At 34.3% G+C, this 21586-nt stretch overlaps 2 protein-coding genes across 4 annotated transcripts; both read left to right on the top strand.

Moving 5' to 3' along the window:
* The first annotated feature begins 3084 nt into the window (after window positions 1-3084).
* LOC120074687 (protein RRP6-like 2) lies at window positions 3085-11538 on the top strand. Of its 3 annotated transcripts, none has more exons than XM_039027902.1 (15): window positions 3085-3911; window positions 4247-4402; window positions 4805-4963; window positions 5044-5127; window positions 5859-5938; window positions 6028-6078; window positions 6557-6665; window positions 7583-7665; window positions 7816-7861; window positions 8391-8478; window positions 8575-8744; window positions 9322-9621; window positions 9707-9811; window positions 9897-10610; window positions 11175-11538. In XM_039027902.1, the coding sequence occupies exons 1-14, from the start codon at window positions 3249-3251 to the stop codon at window positions 10602-10604; spliced, it is 2802 nt and encodes a 933-aa protein (XP_038883830.1). In that variant the 5' UTR covers window positions 3085-3248; the 3' UTR covers window positions 10605-10610; window positions 11175-11538. The 3 variants fall into 3 exon arrangements, with proteins under 3 accessions (XP_038883830.1, XP_038883831.1, XP_038883829.1); XM_039027903.1 differs by having other exon boundaries at window positions 11196-11538; XM_039027901.1 differs by lacking the exon at window positions 11175-11538 and having other exon boundaries at window positions 9897-10842.
* Window positions 11539-16350: 4812 nt separating this feature from the next.
* Window positions 16351-19316, top strand: LOC120074688 (membrin-11-like). The gene is made up of 4 exons (XM_039027904.1): window positions 16351-16875; window positions 17294-17414; window positions 17508-17657; window positions 18415-19316. The coding sequence occupies exons 1-4, from the start codon at window positions 16619-16621 to the stop codon at window positions 18574-18576; spliced, it is 690 nt and encodes a 229-aa protein (XP_038883832.1). The 5' UTR covers window positions 16351-16618; the 3' UTR covers window positions 18577-19316.
* Window positions 19317-21586: the final 2270 nt, after the last annotated feature.

Genomic DNA, 21586 nt, shown 5'->3' on the forward strand with positions numbered 1-21586 from the left:
TCTACTAAAAGATGCTAGCTCACATGCTCCCACTACGATCGCCTACGCGATCCCGCAAACAACGCTACACGATATGGTAAACGATTTACCCCATCGCTTAGCATTAGTTGAAACCGTCGTTTAAGAAATTACTACACGATCACTCTAGAAAAAAATATCTAACACGATCGCTTAGTTAGCAATCCCAAGACGTTTTACCTGGATCACATGACCTGAATCAACGCCTTTATCTATTTTCTAGATTAGGACCGCATCGCATGCGTTCAAGCTTTATCACGAATGACTCACCGAACTCGAAACTTTTTCGTATTAAGACTTGATGCAAAGTAATTTCGCCCAAAAATCCAGGGCCCTTACAATTACACTTTATAAAATGAAAGCTTACAAGGCATTTAATCCCGAACATTCATCATTACATCCACAAATCATAAAAACGGTTAATACAATATTGCAGAAACCCACCGCGATGTAAAACACATTGATTAAAATCTGTAATTTAGAATATCAGAGAATCTGGAAAAAACACTCTGATACCTTGAAAGGAAATCGACTTCGAGTTTTTCGTGAGCAGCGGATAGCAGATTATCCAAATTACAATCTGATAACCAACTCTATATAGTCGACTTTATTACAAGTTGTTACTACAATTTAGAGAATATGCAGCATGAACACAATAGATGTATTAGAGGGACCAAACATTGTTACGTATCAGAAACATCTCCACGACTCCTATGTGCCGACTCTGACTCGAACAACCGCACCACGAACATCCGATTACATAGACCGCAAACACCGCACGAAACACGCACGACTCTCGCGCTCTCCTCAACGATCCTTGTCACGACTCTCTTAATAGCGAACGTAGTCCGCGCCAACACAACGCAAGCGACCTCGAAACCCCGAAGCGTGTCGAGTGATCTGCACACCACCAACAAGGTGAATTGGGATTCTCGGTATGAAAATCCAGGGTGGCTCTGTTCGGTTGGTGTGAGGTAGACGAACGGAGAATCAGATCGTTACACCGATTCGCAAAATGGAGACGTTCGGAACTTATCGTATAGGTCGCATTTCCAACCTCGTTGAGATAACACTACTTTAGATCGTCTAGGCAAAAGCTATAGCGACTTGGTTATTAGCTGTCGCATTCTAACACGTATCTGTCTGCCTGGGTCGAAGCGATCGTTTGACAAAGCTACTGCGATACGTTTAGTAACACTACCACCGATCGTTTAGCTAAACCTGCCACAATTATTTAACCGAGCCCCCGTCGTTTGACGTAAATCCCTGTACTTTATTTGAAGCACTTCCGTGAGTTTCTTTTCGTCGAAGCAGAAAACTTTAAAACTTTTTCAATCTTTGTCTAGAAACCACTTTTTTTTTTCAAATAGGATAGAAACCGACATTTCCTTTAAACTCACGTTACCATGATAAAAACCCCCTTACATTTGGTTATTTAATAAGAAAAAGTATTAATTAATCTAATAAATTAATATTATTATAAAAATATAAAGCAAACCAACTTATCATACAATTTTAACCTATAGTTTTAATATTCAGTCATCTCATGAAACATATAAACCATAGTTCTTTTTCTATTCCATGGTACTTAATGTAAATCTCATTTACATCAATCTTCCACTAGATGTATCTTATATATCATACCGATTATATCATATATATTCAAAATACCTCTTGTCAATTTGAACATTTCAAATCAATACCAAAAACTTGATCCTTCAACATAAATCCAAGCTATCAAGGGGACTTCATGGACCTGTAAATCCGAAGCTCCAACGGTACGTGAATAATTAACTAAACTCTTTAGTCACGGGATCCACCATCCGTTAACTGCCAGACACTCCACTAAAGACCAACAGCTGAACTCTCCTCACTACAAATATATTACGTGTCCACCTTAACCGATCAGCAGTGCGACAACCCTTCACAGATCGCTCGTAAGTTCAGCTGGGTCAATAACCGTTAAGCTCCTGTAGTTACATCTGTCTCCTTAAGTACAACTAATCCCTCTAATGAACATAAGTCATAGTCCTACTATGACTGAATATTCTCTTCCAAAGAGAAGCTGTGACCATTATGTTTAAGCCCTGAAAACAACCCCTAAAGGAGGAATCTCTCTACTTATCCCTGCTTTGGGAAAAGAGTGAATTCCATATTGTGGATCGAGTTCCCAGCTCCCAGATCAGATAAGTTCCCAAAAAGGTAGGCATGTTGAGTTGGCAATTTGGCCACTCTCACTCATACTAATCAAATGACCGCCCTCATAGGCAGGAGTTCACAGAACACTCGGGATTGAGATCGTGTCACCTATGGTCGTTTGGGTGATATGCAAGACTTTAGTATCAACGGCGTTATATACAGAGTCTAGTCATCTCGTGGTTTAGGTCTTATACAAACTATTTGTATAGGACACCCCCACCCCACATCTCCATATGAATAGTCATGATCAACCATCTATAGTAGTTTACAATACTTGCAAACCTTTACAAAGTGGGTCGTATCCGTAGTGTCACCAAGATCAGGTATCCCACCTTAATCCTTATACTACAGACCGATTTAGGTTATCACTTAAGGCATAATCCACTTGTATATCACATATACATGCTTAAGTTCACATGAAATAACCAAGGAGCTTTGTTTATTGGATATGAGTAAATGTCAGAATTAAATAACACTTATTTTATTCATTGAACAATGTGCATCTTCACAAAACAACGAGACTCCGAGAGAATTAGGACACTAATCCCAACAAAGGATACATACACATTGTCTTTAATAGTTATAACTAGAAAAAGCTGTTCGAACATTTATATCGTTAGATCATTATGTTTCATATATATATATATAGATCATGTGAAATAATAGTAATAATTATAATGAAAGAAAAATAAACAATTACCAAAAAAAGGTAAAGGCCAAGTAGGAACATAAATATTCACATCTCATAGCTTAATTTACCTAATTTATTATTGTAGTCTCACGAAGGTTGAGGTCACGTGCGCATTGGTCCTCTCACGTGACATGGCCTTCTCTCTCTACCCTAATATTTTTTTTTCTCTCACTTCGCACTTTCATTTCTCTCCTCTCTCTCTCTCTCTCACACAGTGAAGTATATGCGAAGCCGAAACGAAGTTCTTCTCTGCAACTCTTCTCCGGAACCCTAACCGTCGATAACCTCAACGGGGATCGCTCTGACGTCCGGCGAGGCGTCTCTTAGCTTACAACATAACATGGACGTCGATCAGTCTGATTCACAGAAGGCTCAGACTCTACAATCCCTAACCAGTGGTTCTCTTGGTTCGTCTCTCTCCAAGCTCGCCGCCTCTTCTCGGGGCATTCCGGCCGAAAAAGACTTTCACTTTTATTACAACTTCGACGAATTCAAAATCCCAATACGGAACATCGAGCGCCAATCTCAGTCGATGCTCGAGACCATTGGCTCGTCCGCCGAAGTTTGGGGTAAGGAAATGACGTTCCCTGAGGATACCGACGACGCGTATGATTGGTTGGTTAATGTTAACGATGAGATTTTTGAACGGTTCGACGTGTCGCTGGATGAGTTTCAGAGGACTCGGAAGGAGGAGGAGGAGGAGAGTGGGAGGGCAGTGGCTTTGACGGCAGACCCTGATGATGGGTTTCAGTTGGTGTGTGGGAAGAAGAAGAAAACTCCGAGTCATGAAGACGAGATGCATGATTCGAGTTTTGAGTCGAGTGTGAAGGTTGCTACCAAGGATAAGAAAACTTTAGGGGTGAAGCCGAAAGTGCCATTTCATATACCAACCATTCGTAGACCGCAGGATGAGTTTAATATTTTGGTTAATAATTCAAATCAGCCGTTCGAGCATGTCTGGTTGCAAAGGAGTGAAGATGGCTCGCGGTTTGTACATCCACTGGTATGTTTAACCCCCTTTGGCTTGTTGTGGTCTTAAAGTGTTAGTTTTTCATTTTCTTTCATTACAAGGTAGGAAGGAGAATATTCTTGGCTCAAGTTAACTTATCTTGGTGCTTAGGATTATTTCTGGAAGTTAAATACTAAATTTTAATGGCTCTACTAAAAAGAAAGACCAAATTTTCATGGCCAGGCCCAGAAGTTTTTGGCTCATCTTTTGTAAAATTGGTCCTTGGTTTAGCTGGGATAGCGATTGGAATTCAATGGGATTGTCAAGTGTATGGTGTGTATCATGGAAGTCGAGTGTTGTTGCTTACTTCAATTTACTTGTTTGTGCAGGAAAAACTCTCCGTATTGGACTTTGTCGATAAGATTAATGAAGATTTCCAACCTATCTATCCACCATCTTTGGATTGTACTCCTTTCAAATTCATAGAGGAAGTCAATGATTTGAAAGAACTGGCAGCTAAATTGCGAGGGGTGAACGAATTTGCGGTACAAAACTATTACTAATTTCATTTTATGATGTCATAAGAGGAACCCTATTTGATTAAAGGGAATTATTTTGTATTTACTGAATTTAGACTGTGTTTTAAATTATTTTGGTGTACCAAATGTTTACTTCCCAAGCTTTCATGTTTGCATTATTAATTTGAGCTGGGTAAGAAATCAATGAGATGTATAAATATGAATTCAAGATTAGTTGCACTATTATCAAGTACATCAGAGATTGGCTCTAGTTTGCAATGAAACATAGTACATTTTGTAAAATTTCTCACACTATGATTTTATTGATAAATATCTAACACTCACTTTTGATGTGCTTTTTATATTCACATTTTCTTTCTAATTAGATTTCTGTGTTCTTTCATTTGATGCACACTGTTAATCTTGTAGGTTGATTTGGAACATAATCAATATCGATCCTTTCAAGGACTTACCTGTCTGATGCAAATTTCTACAAGAACTGAGGATTTTGTTGTAGATACATTGAAGCTTAGAATTCATGTGGGGCCCTATCTGAGAGAGGTTTTCAAGGATCCATCAAAGAAAAAGGTTAGCGTTGGAGAAGAAGTGTTTTTTGTTGGCATTTTAGTTTGCATGGGGTTTTTATTATAATATTTATACTCATTTAGGTGCTGCATGGAGCAGATCGAGACGTCGTGTGGCTTCAACGAGACTTTGGGATTTATATTTGCAACTTGTTTGACACTGGGCAGGTGGTGTTTTTAAAGCCATTATCTTGGATCCATTCAAGTATTTGTTTTGTTATTTTGTCTTTTTATGGTTATTCCTCTTGTTAAATTCTCTTAGGTCTACATTAAGGTAATGGTCTGCAAGTTACAATCTCATTCCTAGGTTTCTGCATGAATTTATCCCCTCAGATGTATATAGTTATTCCCTTCTCTGTACTCGTGCTTTAGTTCTTGCATTAGTATCTCAATATCTTCAAATTACTATGTGAGTATGTGTTTGTTCTTTTATCTCCCTTTATCATTGTTTTCACAAATTATGCAACTTCTGGCTATCACGTAAATTTTTTTCAGAGGTATCCTGAAATTTGGTACAGGTTTTCCATCGATGATAAGAGCTAGAACGTTTCTGAATTTCTGATTATAAAAAAAATCATCATCCTTAGTAATCGCAATCATTTTTAAAACTATATTTCTTTGCTTGGGTGTATCAGGATGTTGATGTTCCAAGTTTAATGGTTTTTACATGTTTTGACGGCTTTTCTAGTCATCAAATAAGGCTCTACTTGTGATTTCTTGCTAGTGGCCCTCAGGTTCTTTTTCCCGGAATAAGTGATTGATTTATGATTAATTAGATTTTCATGAATCATCTATCTTTAGACTTCTTTTGAGGATACTGGGCCGTCTTTCTCTGTGTGTTAACTTTAAGAGAATGAATAACTTTCTACTTGTAGATTCATACACATTTTTATTCTCAGGCTTCAAGAGTATTGAAACTGGAAAGAAATAGTCTGGAGTATCTCCTTCATCACTTTTGTGGTGTTGCAGCCAATAAAGAGTAGGAACTTTCTCTCTCTGCATCTGGATGCTTTGTGTGGAATTGAACGGGTCTTTTTCTGTAGCTTTAACAGTTAAAATTTGTCACAGGTACCAAAATGCAGACTGGAGATTAAGACCTCTCCCTGAGGAGATGGTGAGGTATTAATGTCGTTGGTTCTTGTCATGTAGTTTTTCCTTTTTCCCTATTAGTTACACCTTTGTTTATATATTTTTCTCCCGGAAGATGCCAATTATTCTGTTGCATTATTATTTTTTTCTCTAGTAATCTCTGTGTGGATGCTTTTGACAATGTGAATTGAAGAGTGAGACAAGACAAGTGTTGTAAAATCTTTAAGCTTGTGGTCTACATTTAAAACAAACTTGATAAGGAGAAAATAGAGCGCTGGTATGCGGTGATGCTTAAGTTAAAAGATCAGTGCAATTTTTCTCATATGGAGTCTTCTGTAAGAGTCTTTGGTGTAACTAGTGTTCTGTTTTCCCTGTAAATGTCCAACCAGTCATGGATGTATGATATATCAACAAAGTAACCAAGTCCATCCTTTAGGTATTGCTTGAAGTTTTCTTTTATTTTACAGTATTTCATTGTATGCTTTAACTCCATATCTTTTAATCACAGATATGCAAGGGAAGATACACATTATTTGCTGTATATTTATGATTTGATGAGGATGAAACTGTCTTCAATGCCCCGTGAGTCTGAAGAATCTGACCTTCCTCTGGTAGAGGTATAGTTGCTATCGATATTCTTATGCAATTTTGTTTTAAAAAAACTAGAAATTTTTGGATTTAGGGAAATGTGGTTGAGCTTCGTTCAGCTACCTGTATACGTAACATGCTGCTAATATTGTTTCGCCTTCATGTTTGTGTTACAAATTGTAGATTCTCTTTAAAGTTACTGGTAACTGAGATCATAAATAATGTTTGTGTTCTTAATTAGTGTATCAGGACAGGAACTGAATTTTAGCTATTTAAATGATAGGTCATCGAGTTCTTCATTTCCAGTAGTACATGTTTTTCAAAACAACTTGGAATCTGAATGGATTTCATTCAGCTTAGAGAAATGGTTATAGAGCTGATGGAGAAGTGTATGTACTTCTTCTGGATTAAGATGAAATTCATTCTTCCATTCTGTCAATGTTCTAAAGCAAGATGTTGCTTGAAGCCTTGAAGTATGGAAATAAGAATTACAGGTTGCATCACCACCACCATCATCTTCAGCATTTTAAAAGAATCTGTTTAGGACTTATTCTGTCAGATGAGATTTGCCCTATAACATCGTGAAATCCCATTTGACTTATGGTGATCTATATATTTTTCAGTATAGATATTGGGTTGCTGCCTGTAAGATTTCAAATTCAATCAACTTGCACTTCATGTTTTCAATTAAGAGGGCACTGCTAATTGCATCTTTGACTGAATTTTTTAATTGTTTTTTGGGAGATGGAGGATCTGATATTCAGTGTGGTTCAACATTTGTCTGGTGTCATTTAATTGTTTTTGGGAGATGGGGGATCTGGTATTCAGTGTGGTTCAATATAGGAGATCACCTTTAATTTTATGCTCTGTGGTGGCTGAAGGTTAAGTTTTTACTGCTATGTAGCATTACTTTTCCTTTTTGATGAACCGACCTTGTTTTTCATAGGTCTACAAGCGAAGTCATGACGTATGCATGCATCTTTACGAGAAGGAGCTGTTGACAGAAAGTTCATATCTTTATGTGTACGGGTTAGTTTTCTTCATTCTTGGGTAAAAAAGACATTAGCATTTGCAGTTCACTTCTGCTGGTGAAATCTCTCTTTTTCTTTTCGCTCTGCATTTAGTGGAACTTTTAAGTTTTTGTGATTGATGTCCTAATTTCTATTTATTTTAATATAGATTGCAGGGTTCTGGTTTCAATGCTCAGCAGCTTGCTGTTGCTGCAGTAAGTTTTCTTACACTTTACATTTTATCATAGTATATGTCATCAGGATGGTAACAGGGATGAAGACCTCTTACAAATATCTTATTTCTTTTATACAAAAAAGGGGTCAGTTAAGCTGTCCACCAAGTATGCTAATAAAATTAGAAAAAAGACCCCTATCAGCAAAAATAATGGAGGGTTACCAGTACAAACCGGTTCTTCACACCCAATGTCTTACAACTTTCCTCCAAATTTGAGGTTCCAACCGTAATTTGTCTCAGTCCAGCACTCTTGGTAGAGTCCGCTATCTGATAAAATATAAGGAAGAAGGTTTTAGACTTGTCGTCACCTTTCCGCTTAACCCTTAAAACAAGGAGCCATTTTCCACTTGACAGGAGTACCTCTGCAATAGCGCGTTCTTCTTAGAGATGATATAAATTGGTTCTATATTTATTTTGGAAAGAAAAAGATAAATTCATTAGAGGCTAGATCATATGTCATATTTAATTTATGTTGCTGGAAGTAAATAACCTTATTTACGATGTAACAGGGTCTCTTTGAGTGGCGAGATGTTGTTGCTCGTGCAGAAGATGAAAGTACTGGTTACATATTACCAAACAAAACGCTACTGGAAATTGGTAACTGGGAAAGCCATGCTGGCATTTATTGTTAGAAATAATTTATTTTTTGTAGCTTACTGCAGAATTTTAACATATTTTTCTCCTTGTTAAAAGCCAAGCAGATGCCTGTCACCGTTAACAAATTACGTAGACTACTGAAATCAAAGCATCCATATATTGAACGCAATCTTGCTTCGATTGTTACCATCATCAGGCATTCGATGCTCAATTCTTGTGCATTTGAAGAGGCTGCTGAGCGTTTGAAGGAAGTCCGTATAGAGGCAGTAAGGCTTGTGCTTGTAACCTCATGTTGTTGTTGATTAACAGTCACACCACCTGAAACCACAATTATAATTAACAGACTAAAGAACATTTCTCTAGGTTTATTTGACTCCTTCAATGAATTCATGGTGATTAGAGATATAATTAGCGCTAGCATTATTTGACTCCTTAAAAATTGTTAAAATGAGATGAATGGGGCGCGTTTCTTCTGTATGTCACTGTATTTATGCTATGTCTAGGATAGATAAAGAGGAATGTTGTTCTGGCTTCTGAGTTTATAATTAAAAGAACTAAACTAATTCATTTTGGTATCATGAGGGGATATTGACGGATCAACGACTGATCTTTCAAGTTGCAAACTTTTCATTCTAGTTTTAAGAATATCGGTATAATTTGGAAGTCTTAATGCATCTTTTAATTGTTGTCCTAACTTGCCTTCTCACAGAAAAAAAATAAAATAAAAAATAAAAGAACAAGTGAGGGCTTTGGATATATTTATGATTCTTTCGTTCCACGTTGCTGGTATTGATATTTTTAATATTCAACTGGCTCATACTTTATATGTTGTTTACACGACAGGTATCAGAAGAAAATGTGTCGGCTAATGAACATCAAGAAACTAATATTCCTGATGCAATCCCGAATATGAAGGACCGTGCCATTGATAATTCTGCCAGTGATCGAATTTGTTTGCCCTCTTCTCAGTCTAAAGTTGCACCCTTGGAACGTGGATACCGGCCCTTTGTACCTGGAAAATCCATAAAGGTAGACTATCCACTGCATCCTGTTCTAAATGGGAGTAGACAGGACTCTCAAGTTGGCCCAACAACATCGGAGCTGAGCAAACACTCCAATGGCGATAAATATCCGGTAGCACAGGTATTAAAATAGCTCTAACTCTAAGTAACCATGGTTAGAGACTAAATGACTAATTAGAACTTTACCTATATGATTCCTGTTTAAGGTTACTGGAGTGAACATTTTGTTGCAAAAGAAGACTAACCGAGGAGGTCTTGGCTCGCTATTGGGAAACTCGGCCCCAAAGAGAAAATTAGATACTGATAAAAAGGTGGTTCCCTTTGGTGTAACTTGTGAGATACCATTTCTTTTACTTCCCCTCTCAGCTGCTTCATTTGTATTGCCTAATTTTTTAGGATAAGGAAGAGAACAAGCTGGATAAAATCAGATCTTCTGTGACTCTACCCTTTCATTCTTTCTTGGGAACGAGTGAGCAGTCGAAGTCAGTTGCAGAACCAACCACCATGGCTGCATTGAAAACTAAAAATTCTGAACTACCTGCTGCCGAGTCAGCAAAAAGCTCGAATGTAGAGCCTCCTGCAATGCCAGTTCCAAAACCCTTCCTGACAGATGAGATTATCATGTTGGAAGATGATTCAGATGACGAAGACGAAGATGAAGAGTTGCATCCTGTTGATGAAGCCACTGATGAGCCGAAGTTAAAGGGTTTAAGTGCTAGTTCACCTCTTGAAATTGACGATGATGACGATGACGAACCAATGTCTCTGTCTGAATTGTCTTCTAGCTTTCAAAAATGTTTGAATTCAAATGAACAAGCTATGAACCTTGGGGAAACTGAAAATCCAGGAAACCAAAGTGACTTTTTGCAGATCAAACCATTCGACTATGAAGCAGCAAGGAAACAAGTAGTATTCGGAGAAGATTTGGAGGACGACTCGGAACCTGAGAATGACAAAGATCCAAAGGCATCAAAGAATGCTGGGGCAAAGTTAGATTTAGGTCTAGATAGAGTTCAAAAGAACAGTGGCACCGTGGAATTACCGCAAGGCAAACGACGCCATGCCTTCCCTGCAACTGGAAACCGAAGTGCAACTTTCCGCTAAATCAATGTAAGTGATTTTTCCTCTGTAAAATACAGACGTTACTAGTATGCTACTACCAGTCCAAAGATTTCAAGTATTAAAATGAAAAAAGAAGGGAAAAAAAGGTATTAACAAGTTGTGTTGAAAGAGTGATCTTGCTTTTTTCTAATTTGGTTGGGGTACTAATCCAGACTAGAATGGCCACCATTATAATGAGCCTCTTTTTCCTTCTCAAATCATAATTATACTAATTTACTCACAGGTAGTGTAAAGGATTGGGCAACATTTACATCAAACTTGCATTAAATTATTATGAGTCAGGGATGTGAGTATATGTAGAGTGAAACATCCTATTGTTGATGTCCATAACTATAATTTAGGCAAAGGGTTCACGCAACTATTCTCGAACAACTTAGAATTGGGATGGATTTTACCTAGAAATTAATTTTCTACAAGTTTCCTTGACACTCAACTTAGAATTGGTCCGGACACACATATATAAAAGAAAAGAAAGGATGGATTTGAGAATGAGAATATCTGTATTGTTTTTATTCATTTGTCTAAAATGCGCATGAATGCCCTCTCGAGCAGAATGTACATTTATTGATGTAGTGGATTCGAGATGCCAAGAGTTCCGTCAGTTTGCTGTTCATAAGCGTCGATCTGTAGGAGTTTCTCGACTTTCTTGAACTTAACTACCAAGTCATGCAATTTTTGTAACTTCTGCGATGAAGTTTATAGTAACCAGCTTGATTGATGTGTCTTAGACCACTTTAGGAAATTATTCTTATTGGTGATCCTTATTCTTGGCTTACCATGGGGTTTAGGTCAATAGAAATGATTTGGCTCTGCCTTAATGTGGCAAATTGACCTTGTTGCTTGTATTAGAAAATATTACACAACTTTGCATGTGTTATGATAAGTTTTTTAGGAAATTACATATGTAATTTTGATATGTTATTGAGCAAAATTTGTATAAACTTTAATAGATCCAATCAAGTAAAAGTTAATATATTGTGAGATTCGAATATTTAATCCTTTAAGGTCAATGTATATTAGTTTAATAAGGTGCTAATTCTAGTATATTTTTTTCAAGTTATCTTGTCACATCACCTATTTGCTTAATTTTTTGTATAATTTTAATTGATTTATTAGTTGAGGTATATTTTAAACATATTCTTGAAAATTTAGATATGAAAATGGCTAAGTTGAACCAAACGCATCAATTTTCGAAAACTCATGAACTAAAAGAGTATTTTTTTTCCTAAACATAAATTGCAAAGGGGGGTAATTGTAGAAAAATATTTTTAAATATAGTAAAATGGACAGTGCAATCTATTAGTAATGTCTATCATTGATTTGAACTTGACATTTTGCTATATTTGTAAATAAGTTGACTCATTTTCTTACATTTGAAAAATAGTTTTTGCAAAAACGTATATCTCGAGATGGAGATTTTTTTTTGTCTAGTTTACCCTTTCATGATATACTTTTTCACTATTAATTTGGTGGTAATTTTGTCATTTTAAGTATGTTTTATTTGAAATTATTTTTTATGGTTTATTTATTGCTCTCTTCTTCTACTACCCTTTCCCGACATTCACAATCCTCCAAATTCCATTTCCATCCAATTAATCCTCTCATTATTTCTCTCCCTCTCTCCCACTCATTCACTCACATGCCTTCCTCCTACATTTCCATATTCCACCTATTCACATTTTTCTTATCTCACTCTCCCAACCCTTCAAATTTCTCTCTATCTCTAAAATCTTTTCATATAAATAAAGTATTTTCTTCTTTCATTCATGTTCGCAAAGTCACGGTAAAAAGTTAAAAGTAGGGGTGTACATGGGTTGGATTGGGTTAGATTGAGGATGTTTTTAGGATTAACCTGAAATTGATTGGGCTGACAACCCAAATAACCTTAGTAAAGTCTCCAACCCAACCCTTAAAATTTGGGTTGGGTTGGGTTGGATTGTGTTGTCGGGTTATAACTTATATTTCTCTTTTTAATTAAAAATATGTAAATTTATATACAACACATGATTAATAACTAAAATCTCATAAAATTCAAAGGCTAAATATCAAATATCTATGATATTTATTACAAACTTTCAATAAGAACATAGATCAAATTATTTTTATAAAAAATATTAAAAATTCACAAATTAATCAATATAAAGTAATCAATCTTTAAACAAAAAATAATTATATATTATTAATATATATATAATTTGGATTAGGTTGGGTCTACCCAAATTCTTTTAGCTAACTCGCGATCCGATACAATCCAATAAAAATAGAAAAAGTTTAACCAGAACAAAACTAACTCAACCCAATCCTTATATTTTGAGTTGGGTAGTCTGGATTGTTTGGGTTGTTGGATTATTTGAACAACCCTAGTTTCGATTGAAAAGAAATCACATCGTTTTTTTATTTTTTTCTAATTTTCATTTTTATTGCTAGAATGTAGCTTTTCCTTTATATCATTATTGTTAATATGATACAATAAGATGTAGATACACCACATGTACAACACATTCCCAAAAAAAAAAAAGTGGAATAACCTCTTTTTTAACAAATTTAGTCATAGTTATTTATATAATACCTAAATTACAATTATTCTTAAATCTCTCTTTTAAATTAAACTTTCTTAATTACTCACTCATTATGCGTACTTAAATATTTTTAATATCAAATGTAAAAACATCACATGCATTATGCGTATCAAGGACTAGTAGAATAAAAGAAAATACTTATGAATTCTTATTTATCATATTTACTGTCTAAAGTTATGTCCAACTTCTAGGGGAAAAAAATAAAGTAAGATCTTAATTGCCAGAGAACTTTATGACATTTAAAATCCACCAACTAGAAAAACGCGGAGCCTCTGCCACGTCATGTGCTCGGTGAGTTGGCGGCCTCCCATTGGTCTGCTGATGTCAATTTGAAACCTTCATTAGGCAGGTGGTGAAGGCACTCGAATAATCTGATCCGTTACATCTAACGGTTCCAGTACACGCCACGTCATCATCCTAAACCCATGTCGTTTGATCTTCCTTATATGATAGAAATAATTTCAAATTCAATGATTTTAATTTTTAAAGGATGGAAATGATTTCAATTTTTTTTTAATTAAAAATCAAGTCAATTTGGTTTCATTTGATAATTATTTTATTTCTTATTTTTTTAAAATTAAAATTTATTTAGAGTACTTTCACCTTTAAATTTCTTTTTTTTTTCCTGTATTTTTTGCTAATGATTTAAAAAACTAATCCAAATTTTGAGAACTCAAAAAATAACTTTCAAGAAGTTGTTTAAGAAATGTGGATGACATATATTTAATTTTTTTTTAAAAAAATAATAATAAATGGTTAACAAACGGGTTTTTGAGAATTACTATTTTTTTTTTTAATAGAATGCCCATAAAAAATAAAAATAAATAAAGTATAATACTTACTATTTTGAGTCTGATTATTATATTTTCAACCTTTCCTATTATTTTAATTTGTAACAAAATGTTTTCATAACTATGTGAATCACATATTATATATGTTTTTTTATTTCGTATTTCTTATCTATTTTCCTATCTGTTTTTTTTTTTTAATTTAGAAAAAAATCAAACTAATTATTTATCACCATTACACCTCTGGATTAAATTAGTCAATAAACACGTATCATGAATATGAAATTATTGTAACTATAGTTAATTTATTTTAGATAGTGGTTTTTTAATATGTAATAAATAAATATTATATAGTTTTGTCTTGGAATAAAGAGATAAAATGTGTGTTAGTAATTAGATTATCAAATATGTGAATATTGTAATTTATAATATAGATAAATATAACAATTTTTATTTTAATATTTTCACATATCTACCGCTAAAGTCACTCCAATGCACGAAATGGTACATAATTTCCCATGTAACCACTTTCATTCGATAAAAATCTCCATTTTTTTTTATTTTTTTTTGGGTACTTTTATCAAAACTTGGGTTGCATGAAATTTATTTGTTAATAATATAAAAACAAGTATTGTTTTGTATTTCTTGCATCTCACGCACATAAAGGAAGAGTCAACGTGTAATTACCTCCACCCAAATAGTAGGAGTGTTAATGTGTTTGATTGAGTTGAAAGATTTTTTAAACCTAAACCAATTGTTTGTATTGTAAATTTTTTCAATCCAAATAATCTTTATTAAAAAATGAATCCAACCCAACCTATAAATATTTAGGTTGGGTTGGTTCGAGTTAATCGAGTCATTTATTTAAAATTTTATTCTAAAAAAAACAAAACGTAAATATGTAAAAATCTAATTTAATTATTTTCATATTATTGAATCAAGATTAACAATTTAATTTCAATTTATATAGTGAAAAATTTATTTATAAAATGCAAATAAACTACTTTTAAGAGTTGTTGAATAATAATTTTTTTTAAAAAAATATTGAAATTAAATAAATTTGAAATCAATATATGTATAAATAATTGTGTTATAAGTAATAAAAAAATATATTTTGGAGTTAATAATAAATTCGAGTTGGTTCGGGATGGTTTGAGTTATATTATGTGAACCCATGAACCAATCCAACTCAAATTTTCATTTATTTGAACTCAACCTAACCCAAACCGCACAAGGTGGGTTAGGTTGATCGATTTTTTGGGTCATCGAGTTTTTGAAGACCCCTACAAATAGATGTATCAAATTGGGATCAACTACATTTATTGAGATTAATAGAACAATGTGGAAGAGTCACATCCATCTCTTGTCAACATTAATTGAACGTATGATTTATTCAACCTAAAACTTTAATTTTGGAATACATAAATTTAAGGTTTAAATACTCTTTTGGTTCATACACGGTTAGTTGTAGTTCATTTCGATCCCTATACTTTCAAAATATTCATTTTAGTCACTACACTTTCAATTTTAGTTTATTTTGGTCTCTATATTCTTAAAATGTTAATTTTGGTCATTGTACTTTCAATTTTGGTTCATTTTGGTTTTTAGACTTTCAAAACATGATCATTTCGATTATCTAAAAATGAAATGAAAAGACCAAAGTTATCACTTTTCAAAAGTATAAAGACAAAAATGAACCAAGTTAAAAGTATAAAGAGTAGTTTAAAAGTATTAGGACCAAAATAAAAAATACATGGACCAAATTAGTATTAAAACCTAAATTTATTATGTAAACTGAAACTCACTTCCATCGCATTTCAAACAAACATCTACACTTACATCTATTTTGTAAAATAAACGGCAAAGATCGTCTCCTCATAAGTATAGAAGTATAGTTCCATAGATTGATCATATATAAATAAAAATTTAATCACATATATGTTTTTTTTAATGGAAATCTTTGAAAATAAAAAATAAAGAGATTTACTTATACAAAATAGTAAAATTTCGATATTATTTGATAGAGATTGATTGAGATTGAAAGAAGTCTATCGATATCTATCAATAATAAAAATTGATAGAAGTCTATAACTAGGTACGAATAGAAGTCTATAATTTAACATAGTTGAAGTGAAATGAAAATAATTAGAATAGTTTTTATTTAATATAAATGATGTTTCTATGTTTTTTGTTGTGGGATTTTCAAGATAGAAAAAATAAAGAAAATTATTTACAAATTTTAATATTAGGCCGATAGAAGTCTTATCGGTTTCATTAGAAGTCACGTGTCCATGAGGTTTTTTTTTATAATTATTATTATTTTATTTTGTAATTATATATTTATATTTAGAGAAATTGAGTAAACCCATTTTCTCTGTCTCCCACCCGTGCAGTCCATCGCCGCACCAATTCATTTTATTTCTTCGTCTTCTTCCTTTCTCCATTGACATCGATACAGAGAAAATTCTTTGTTCTGTTTTTTGCCAACTTCAATTTTTCTCTCACTTTCCCTACGACAATCCACCAAATTCCTCTGTTTTCGTGATTCATTTTCAATCCCATTTCTTATTCATTTCGGATTTCTGATTTGACGAAACCGAAATCTCTAATTGCTATCTGTTTGATTCCGATGTCGGCCTTGGATGGAGGAGGAGGAGGAAGTACGCTTTCGGAGATATACCAGAGTGCGAAGAGGCTGCTTTTGAAAACTAGGGATGGGCTTGAGAAGCTGGAGCGTCTCGAGTACACGGCGGCTAGCGGTATGGATTCCCCCGAGATCTCCTTTTCGATCAAGAGGGATATTACTCAGATCCAGTCTCTCTGTGTTGAGATGGATAGGCTCTGGCGGTCTGTTGCGGCCAAGTCTCAACGTGATTTGTGGAAAAGGTTCTTCTTCCATTCCCACCTTTGCGTTTTCCCTTATTGAATTTGTAATTTGTAATTGTACTGTTGAATTTTGAATTAGATGGCTTTTATTTGTTTTTATTTTTGGGTTTTTTTCTTTAATTTTATTGAAATTCTGTTTATTCTTTCTGAATTACTTGTTTTGTCAATTTATTCAAACGTGGTGGATGTTATGCTCTCCTGTTTGTCTGTTGTGACTTTTTGTTTCCTTGGAGTTGAATCAGTATATCTAGGGAAAAGAGACAAATGAAATGGGGTGGTCTCTCAGATCCTGGATGGAATTTTGATCGGATTACAATATGGAATTGGGGTTTTATTGTAATTATGGATGGTCTTATGACTCATGTCCAATTTGATAATGCCTAACCTTGACGTGTTACAACTGGGGATTGTTCTGCAGAAAGGTGGAACAGGTTGCTGAAGAGGCTGATTCTATGAAACAAAGTTTGGACAAGTATTTTCTTAGAAATCAGAAGCGGATGACGGAAGCAAAAGAGAGGGCAGAATTGCTCGGAAGAGCTGTAAGTACTTGTTTTTAGCTACTTGTGGTTTCTGGTGGCTGAACCCCTTCTTTAACCTTCCGTTTTAAGTGGTCTTTAGTTTTGCTATTGTAGAATGGTGACTCTGCTCACATTTTAAGAATTTTTGACGATGAGGCACAAGCGATGAATTCGGTTCGAAATTCATCACGGATGTTAGAGGAAGCTAGTGCAACCGGAGAAGCTATCCTTTTCAAATACTCCGAGCAGAGGGATCGCTTGAAGGTATGTGCATAACTGAGAGCATGTAGATAGATATGTTTTTATTTGCTGCGGTTACTGTTAACTGTTAAAACAATCTTTGAAGAATATGGATGCATTCCCTTTAAATGTAAATTTGGTGAAATTTTTTTTTCTATATTGTTGCTTTAGGATGTAGCTGCAGGTATGACAATTTTGAGTTGTTTTGGAAGCATTGATTAAATTTTTGGAAGTTGTACTCTACATATGGATATTTACTGGAGTCTGTCTATATTTTGGAGGTTATAGGTTCTCCTGGAGTAAAAAGCACTTTGATTGGCTTGAGATTATGTGCATTATGCTAATTAAATACTCTAAAAGAATGTTTGGCTCATAGTTTTAGTAAGTTTTAGTTGATGAAGTCCAACTTCACGTGAATTATAATTAGATAGTGTGGAAAAAATGTATTATAGAAATTTAGGCGGGCGTGACTCATGTTTTCTGTTTTAGTTTGTAGTTAGTATCTAGGATTGGATAAGAGAAGCTTTGTGATACAAATTTATAGTCTGGGAGATTAGCAATTTTATAACCTAAGATTATGCAAATCTAAACTTATGGCCTAACACTCCTAAGAGGGTCTTTGATGGTGCCATGATTATCGTTGATTTTTGTACAAATAGACTTGATTATTGTACTAATCTAAAGGACCTTCTTAGTATCATTTGATTGTTCCTCAGACAGAGTAAAAGATGCAATTATAAACCCTGTCTCTCATGTTCATTCGTTTGTTTTTGTGGATCAGAGAGCACAAAGGAAGGCACTAGATGTCCTTAACACAGTGGGGCTCTCCAACTCCGTTCTGAAACTCATTGAGAGACGGCACCGAGTTGATAATTGGATTAAATATGCAGGCATGATTTTAACCATAGTAGTTGTGTTCATTTTTGTTCAATGGGTACGGTGATTCTCACCCAATGATCGTCGTACAATGAACTTCAAGGAACATAATTACACATCGAGGCTGCTTTAATTTGACCTTCCAGTGTTTATACCTCTGGAGGTCTCATCATCCAGAAGACAAAAAACTACACATGCCGAGCTTTAAAGCACAGCTACTTTGATGATGTCCCCCATGTCGAGCTTTGCTTTGCAAGTGCAATAACTCAGACAAATTTTCAGTTAATCTGTAGACTCCCTTCTGGGTTGCTATAGTATGAGTTCTGATTCGAGATGCACGGATCTGTCAAAAGAGCTTCTTGCTGATGGTGATGGTGATGGTGATGTTAGGTTTTTGTATGTAACATTTCATGAACTTTTTCTGGTGCCTTGGTTCTCTTCTCTATGGGTTTTTTCTTTCAGGATTGTAATCGAAACAGGTGGAGATTTTGAGCCTACAACTAAGCTTAGTCTCAAGCAGTTGAACTATGTTCAGGTTAGTTGGCTCAACGTTATCCGTAGTGTTTTTCCAATTTTGGAAGAGATGGTAAATGTTAGGCAACACCTTAGTTGATTATGGTGTTTAGGCAACACCTTAGTTGATTATGGTGTTTAAATAACCTCGAAAAGTTGTACTCTTGTGCCTATCCTACTTGACTCCCATATTTGATTTAGAAAGGCCCTAGTTTTAGGCATATCAATCTTCATTGTGAGGTATTATGAAATTTATTTCAGCATTTTACAGTTTGGTTTTTATTTTGAAGGCAAGCTCAATGTGTGCAATGAAATATTTTGAGTTTAATATGTTTCCTGATTATGAAAAATTATGTACTTAAACGTTAAACCTATTGGCGGCTTACGTCGTGATTCTCCCAATAATGAGATCAATAGTGCACTTGAAAATGGAGAGATTGAAAGAGAACCGAAAGACATGGAAATGGTGTGACCGGCAGCGAAATATGAGACGACAAGGCTGCGCAAATCGGCACCTTCCCATGTTCGCTTGGCTGGAAAGGGCAAAATCCTTATTTTTTCTAAAATTGTTTTTTTAGTTTATTTGCCAAATGATCATTTTGTTAGGTTAAAGTTAAATTATGGACCATTTATAAGTATTTTGCCAACGTGAGGGATTATCATGCTTGTTTTGAAACTTTAGGGATCTCAACAAAATTCGTGGGGTCGGGGTCCTATGGGAACCCGTCCCGGACGGGGCGGGGAATCTCTGAATACACGGGGAATGGGGGAGAGAATGGAAAATTTGTTTCCCCATTTACAATTGGGGGTCGGGAACGGGGAATATATTCCTCGACCTGGACTCCACCCTGACTTTGTTAAGATAATTATGGATGTTTTAATTGTTTAAGTTTAAGATTTTTATTACTTTAATTCTTTAGATGATGTAATATTTAAGATATGTTCTAATTGTTGAATTTTAATTTTTATAGAGAATTTAGCATTTTAATTATATCTTTTCAAATTGCATGTATATTATTGTTTTTATTAGTAAAATTGATAATACTTCATTTAAATGAAAATTGTATTGAAAATGTTTAAGGAAGTGTAAAAAAGATATATATTTAATTAAAATTTTAAAAAAAATTGTTAGAGAAAAATAAATGTGGAGAATTTTTTTCATGGGGAATCCCCGTCCCGTTTTCCATGGGGAAATTTGCGGGACGGGGAATGGAATATGTCTCTGAGGCGGGGGCGGGGGTGGGGAAGGTTTCCCCGTCTCCATCCCACCCCTCCTCATGGACATCTCTAACCAAACTTCAGTGATCAAAAGTGCATTCGCATTTTGCCCTGATAATAACTATTTCTTTTTGTTTTCAAAACTTGCTTGAATTTTGAACACTTTCTAAAAAAGTATAAAACAAAACAAAGGAATACATGTTAGAACTTAGAAGTTGTACCTACTCGGATACTTGGAATAATTGTACCGTTGATCTAAAACTTGGACCCAAAATGTTAAGGTCGTGTATGGTTAAAAAACCAAATAGTTATCAAACGGGACTTAAATGACCCAATTTTTTGAAAAAGAAAAATGTCAAATGATCTTTTGCGCACGTTAGATAAGTAAAAATACGTTATTGTCCTTCTTTTTATTTATTGTTCTTTTCTTTCTTCCCAGGATTGCATCTCCCCTTCTTCGTCATCTTCTTTTCTTTTCTTTCTTCTCCAGATTGCATCTCATCCTTCTCCTTTTTTTTTCTTCTAGATCGAAGACGGTCACACCTTCTCCGGCGTTACACCACACGAACAACTTCAACACGACCAACTTTTGGTAAAGTAAGACCACAGAGGGTGGATGAGAGCGAGATCGGATGAGACAACATATATGTGAGGGAGGAGAGTGATGTGAGAGAGGAGAGATGGAACGAGAGAGGGGTCATTCCCCATGCGTGAGGGTTTTGTTTTAGTAATTTCACCTACATTTGACGTTTTGACATTTTTTTAATTTGGATCATTTGACATTTTGGACTCAATTTTTTGGTCATCCACAAATCCCCCAGATACTTCTATTTGCATTGTAAGTGAAATTTTGGATGATTGCTAGAATGATATTTTATATTTCTAGTTTATGCTATAAGAATTAAAATGTTATTGTTATTTTCTTTAGAATTTTTATACTTCAACAAGATAATGCCTAAACTAAAAGACGTAAGATTTTTTTTAATAAAAAAATTGTAATTATCTTAAATTTCATTCCTCTAATTCAAATTTCACTTTAGGTGTAGATTTCTTTTTCTTTTCTTTTCAAATAAAATGTAATCCTAATATAAATACTTTTAGAATAAAATTTCTCTGCGACTGTTCTCTGTTGAAAAAAAAAAAAAAAAAAAAAAAAAAAAAAAAAAAAAAAAAAAAAAAAAAAAAACTTCCGTTAGAAGTTTGATTTAATTAGATAATATCGCTGTATTTATTTCAAATTCTACATGTTTTTTTTTTAAAAAAAAATGAGCAAAAAAGAACACAATAACAAACTACAAAACAACATTCTCACTAATGAATTGTCGTCCCTCCACACATGAAAAAAA

The sequence above is a fragment of the Benincasa hispida genome, chromosome 3 (assembly GCF_009727055.1).
Source record: "Benincasa hispida cultivar B227 chromosome 3, ASM972705v1, whole genome shotgun sequence".
In the NCBI taxonomy this organism is placed as follows: domain Eukaryota; kingdom Viridiplantae; phylum Streptophyta; class Magnoliopsida; order Cucurbitales; family Cucurbitaceae; genus Benincasa; species Benincasa hispida.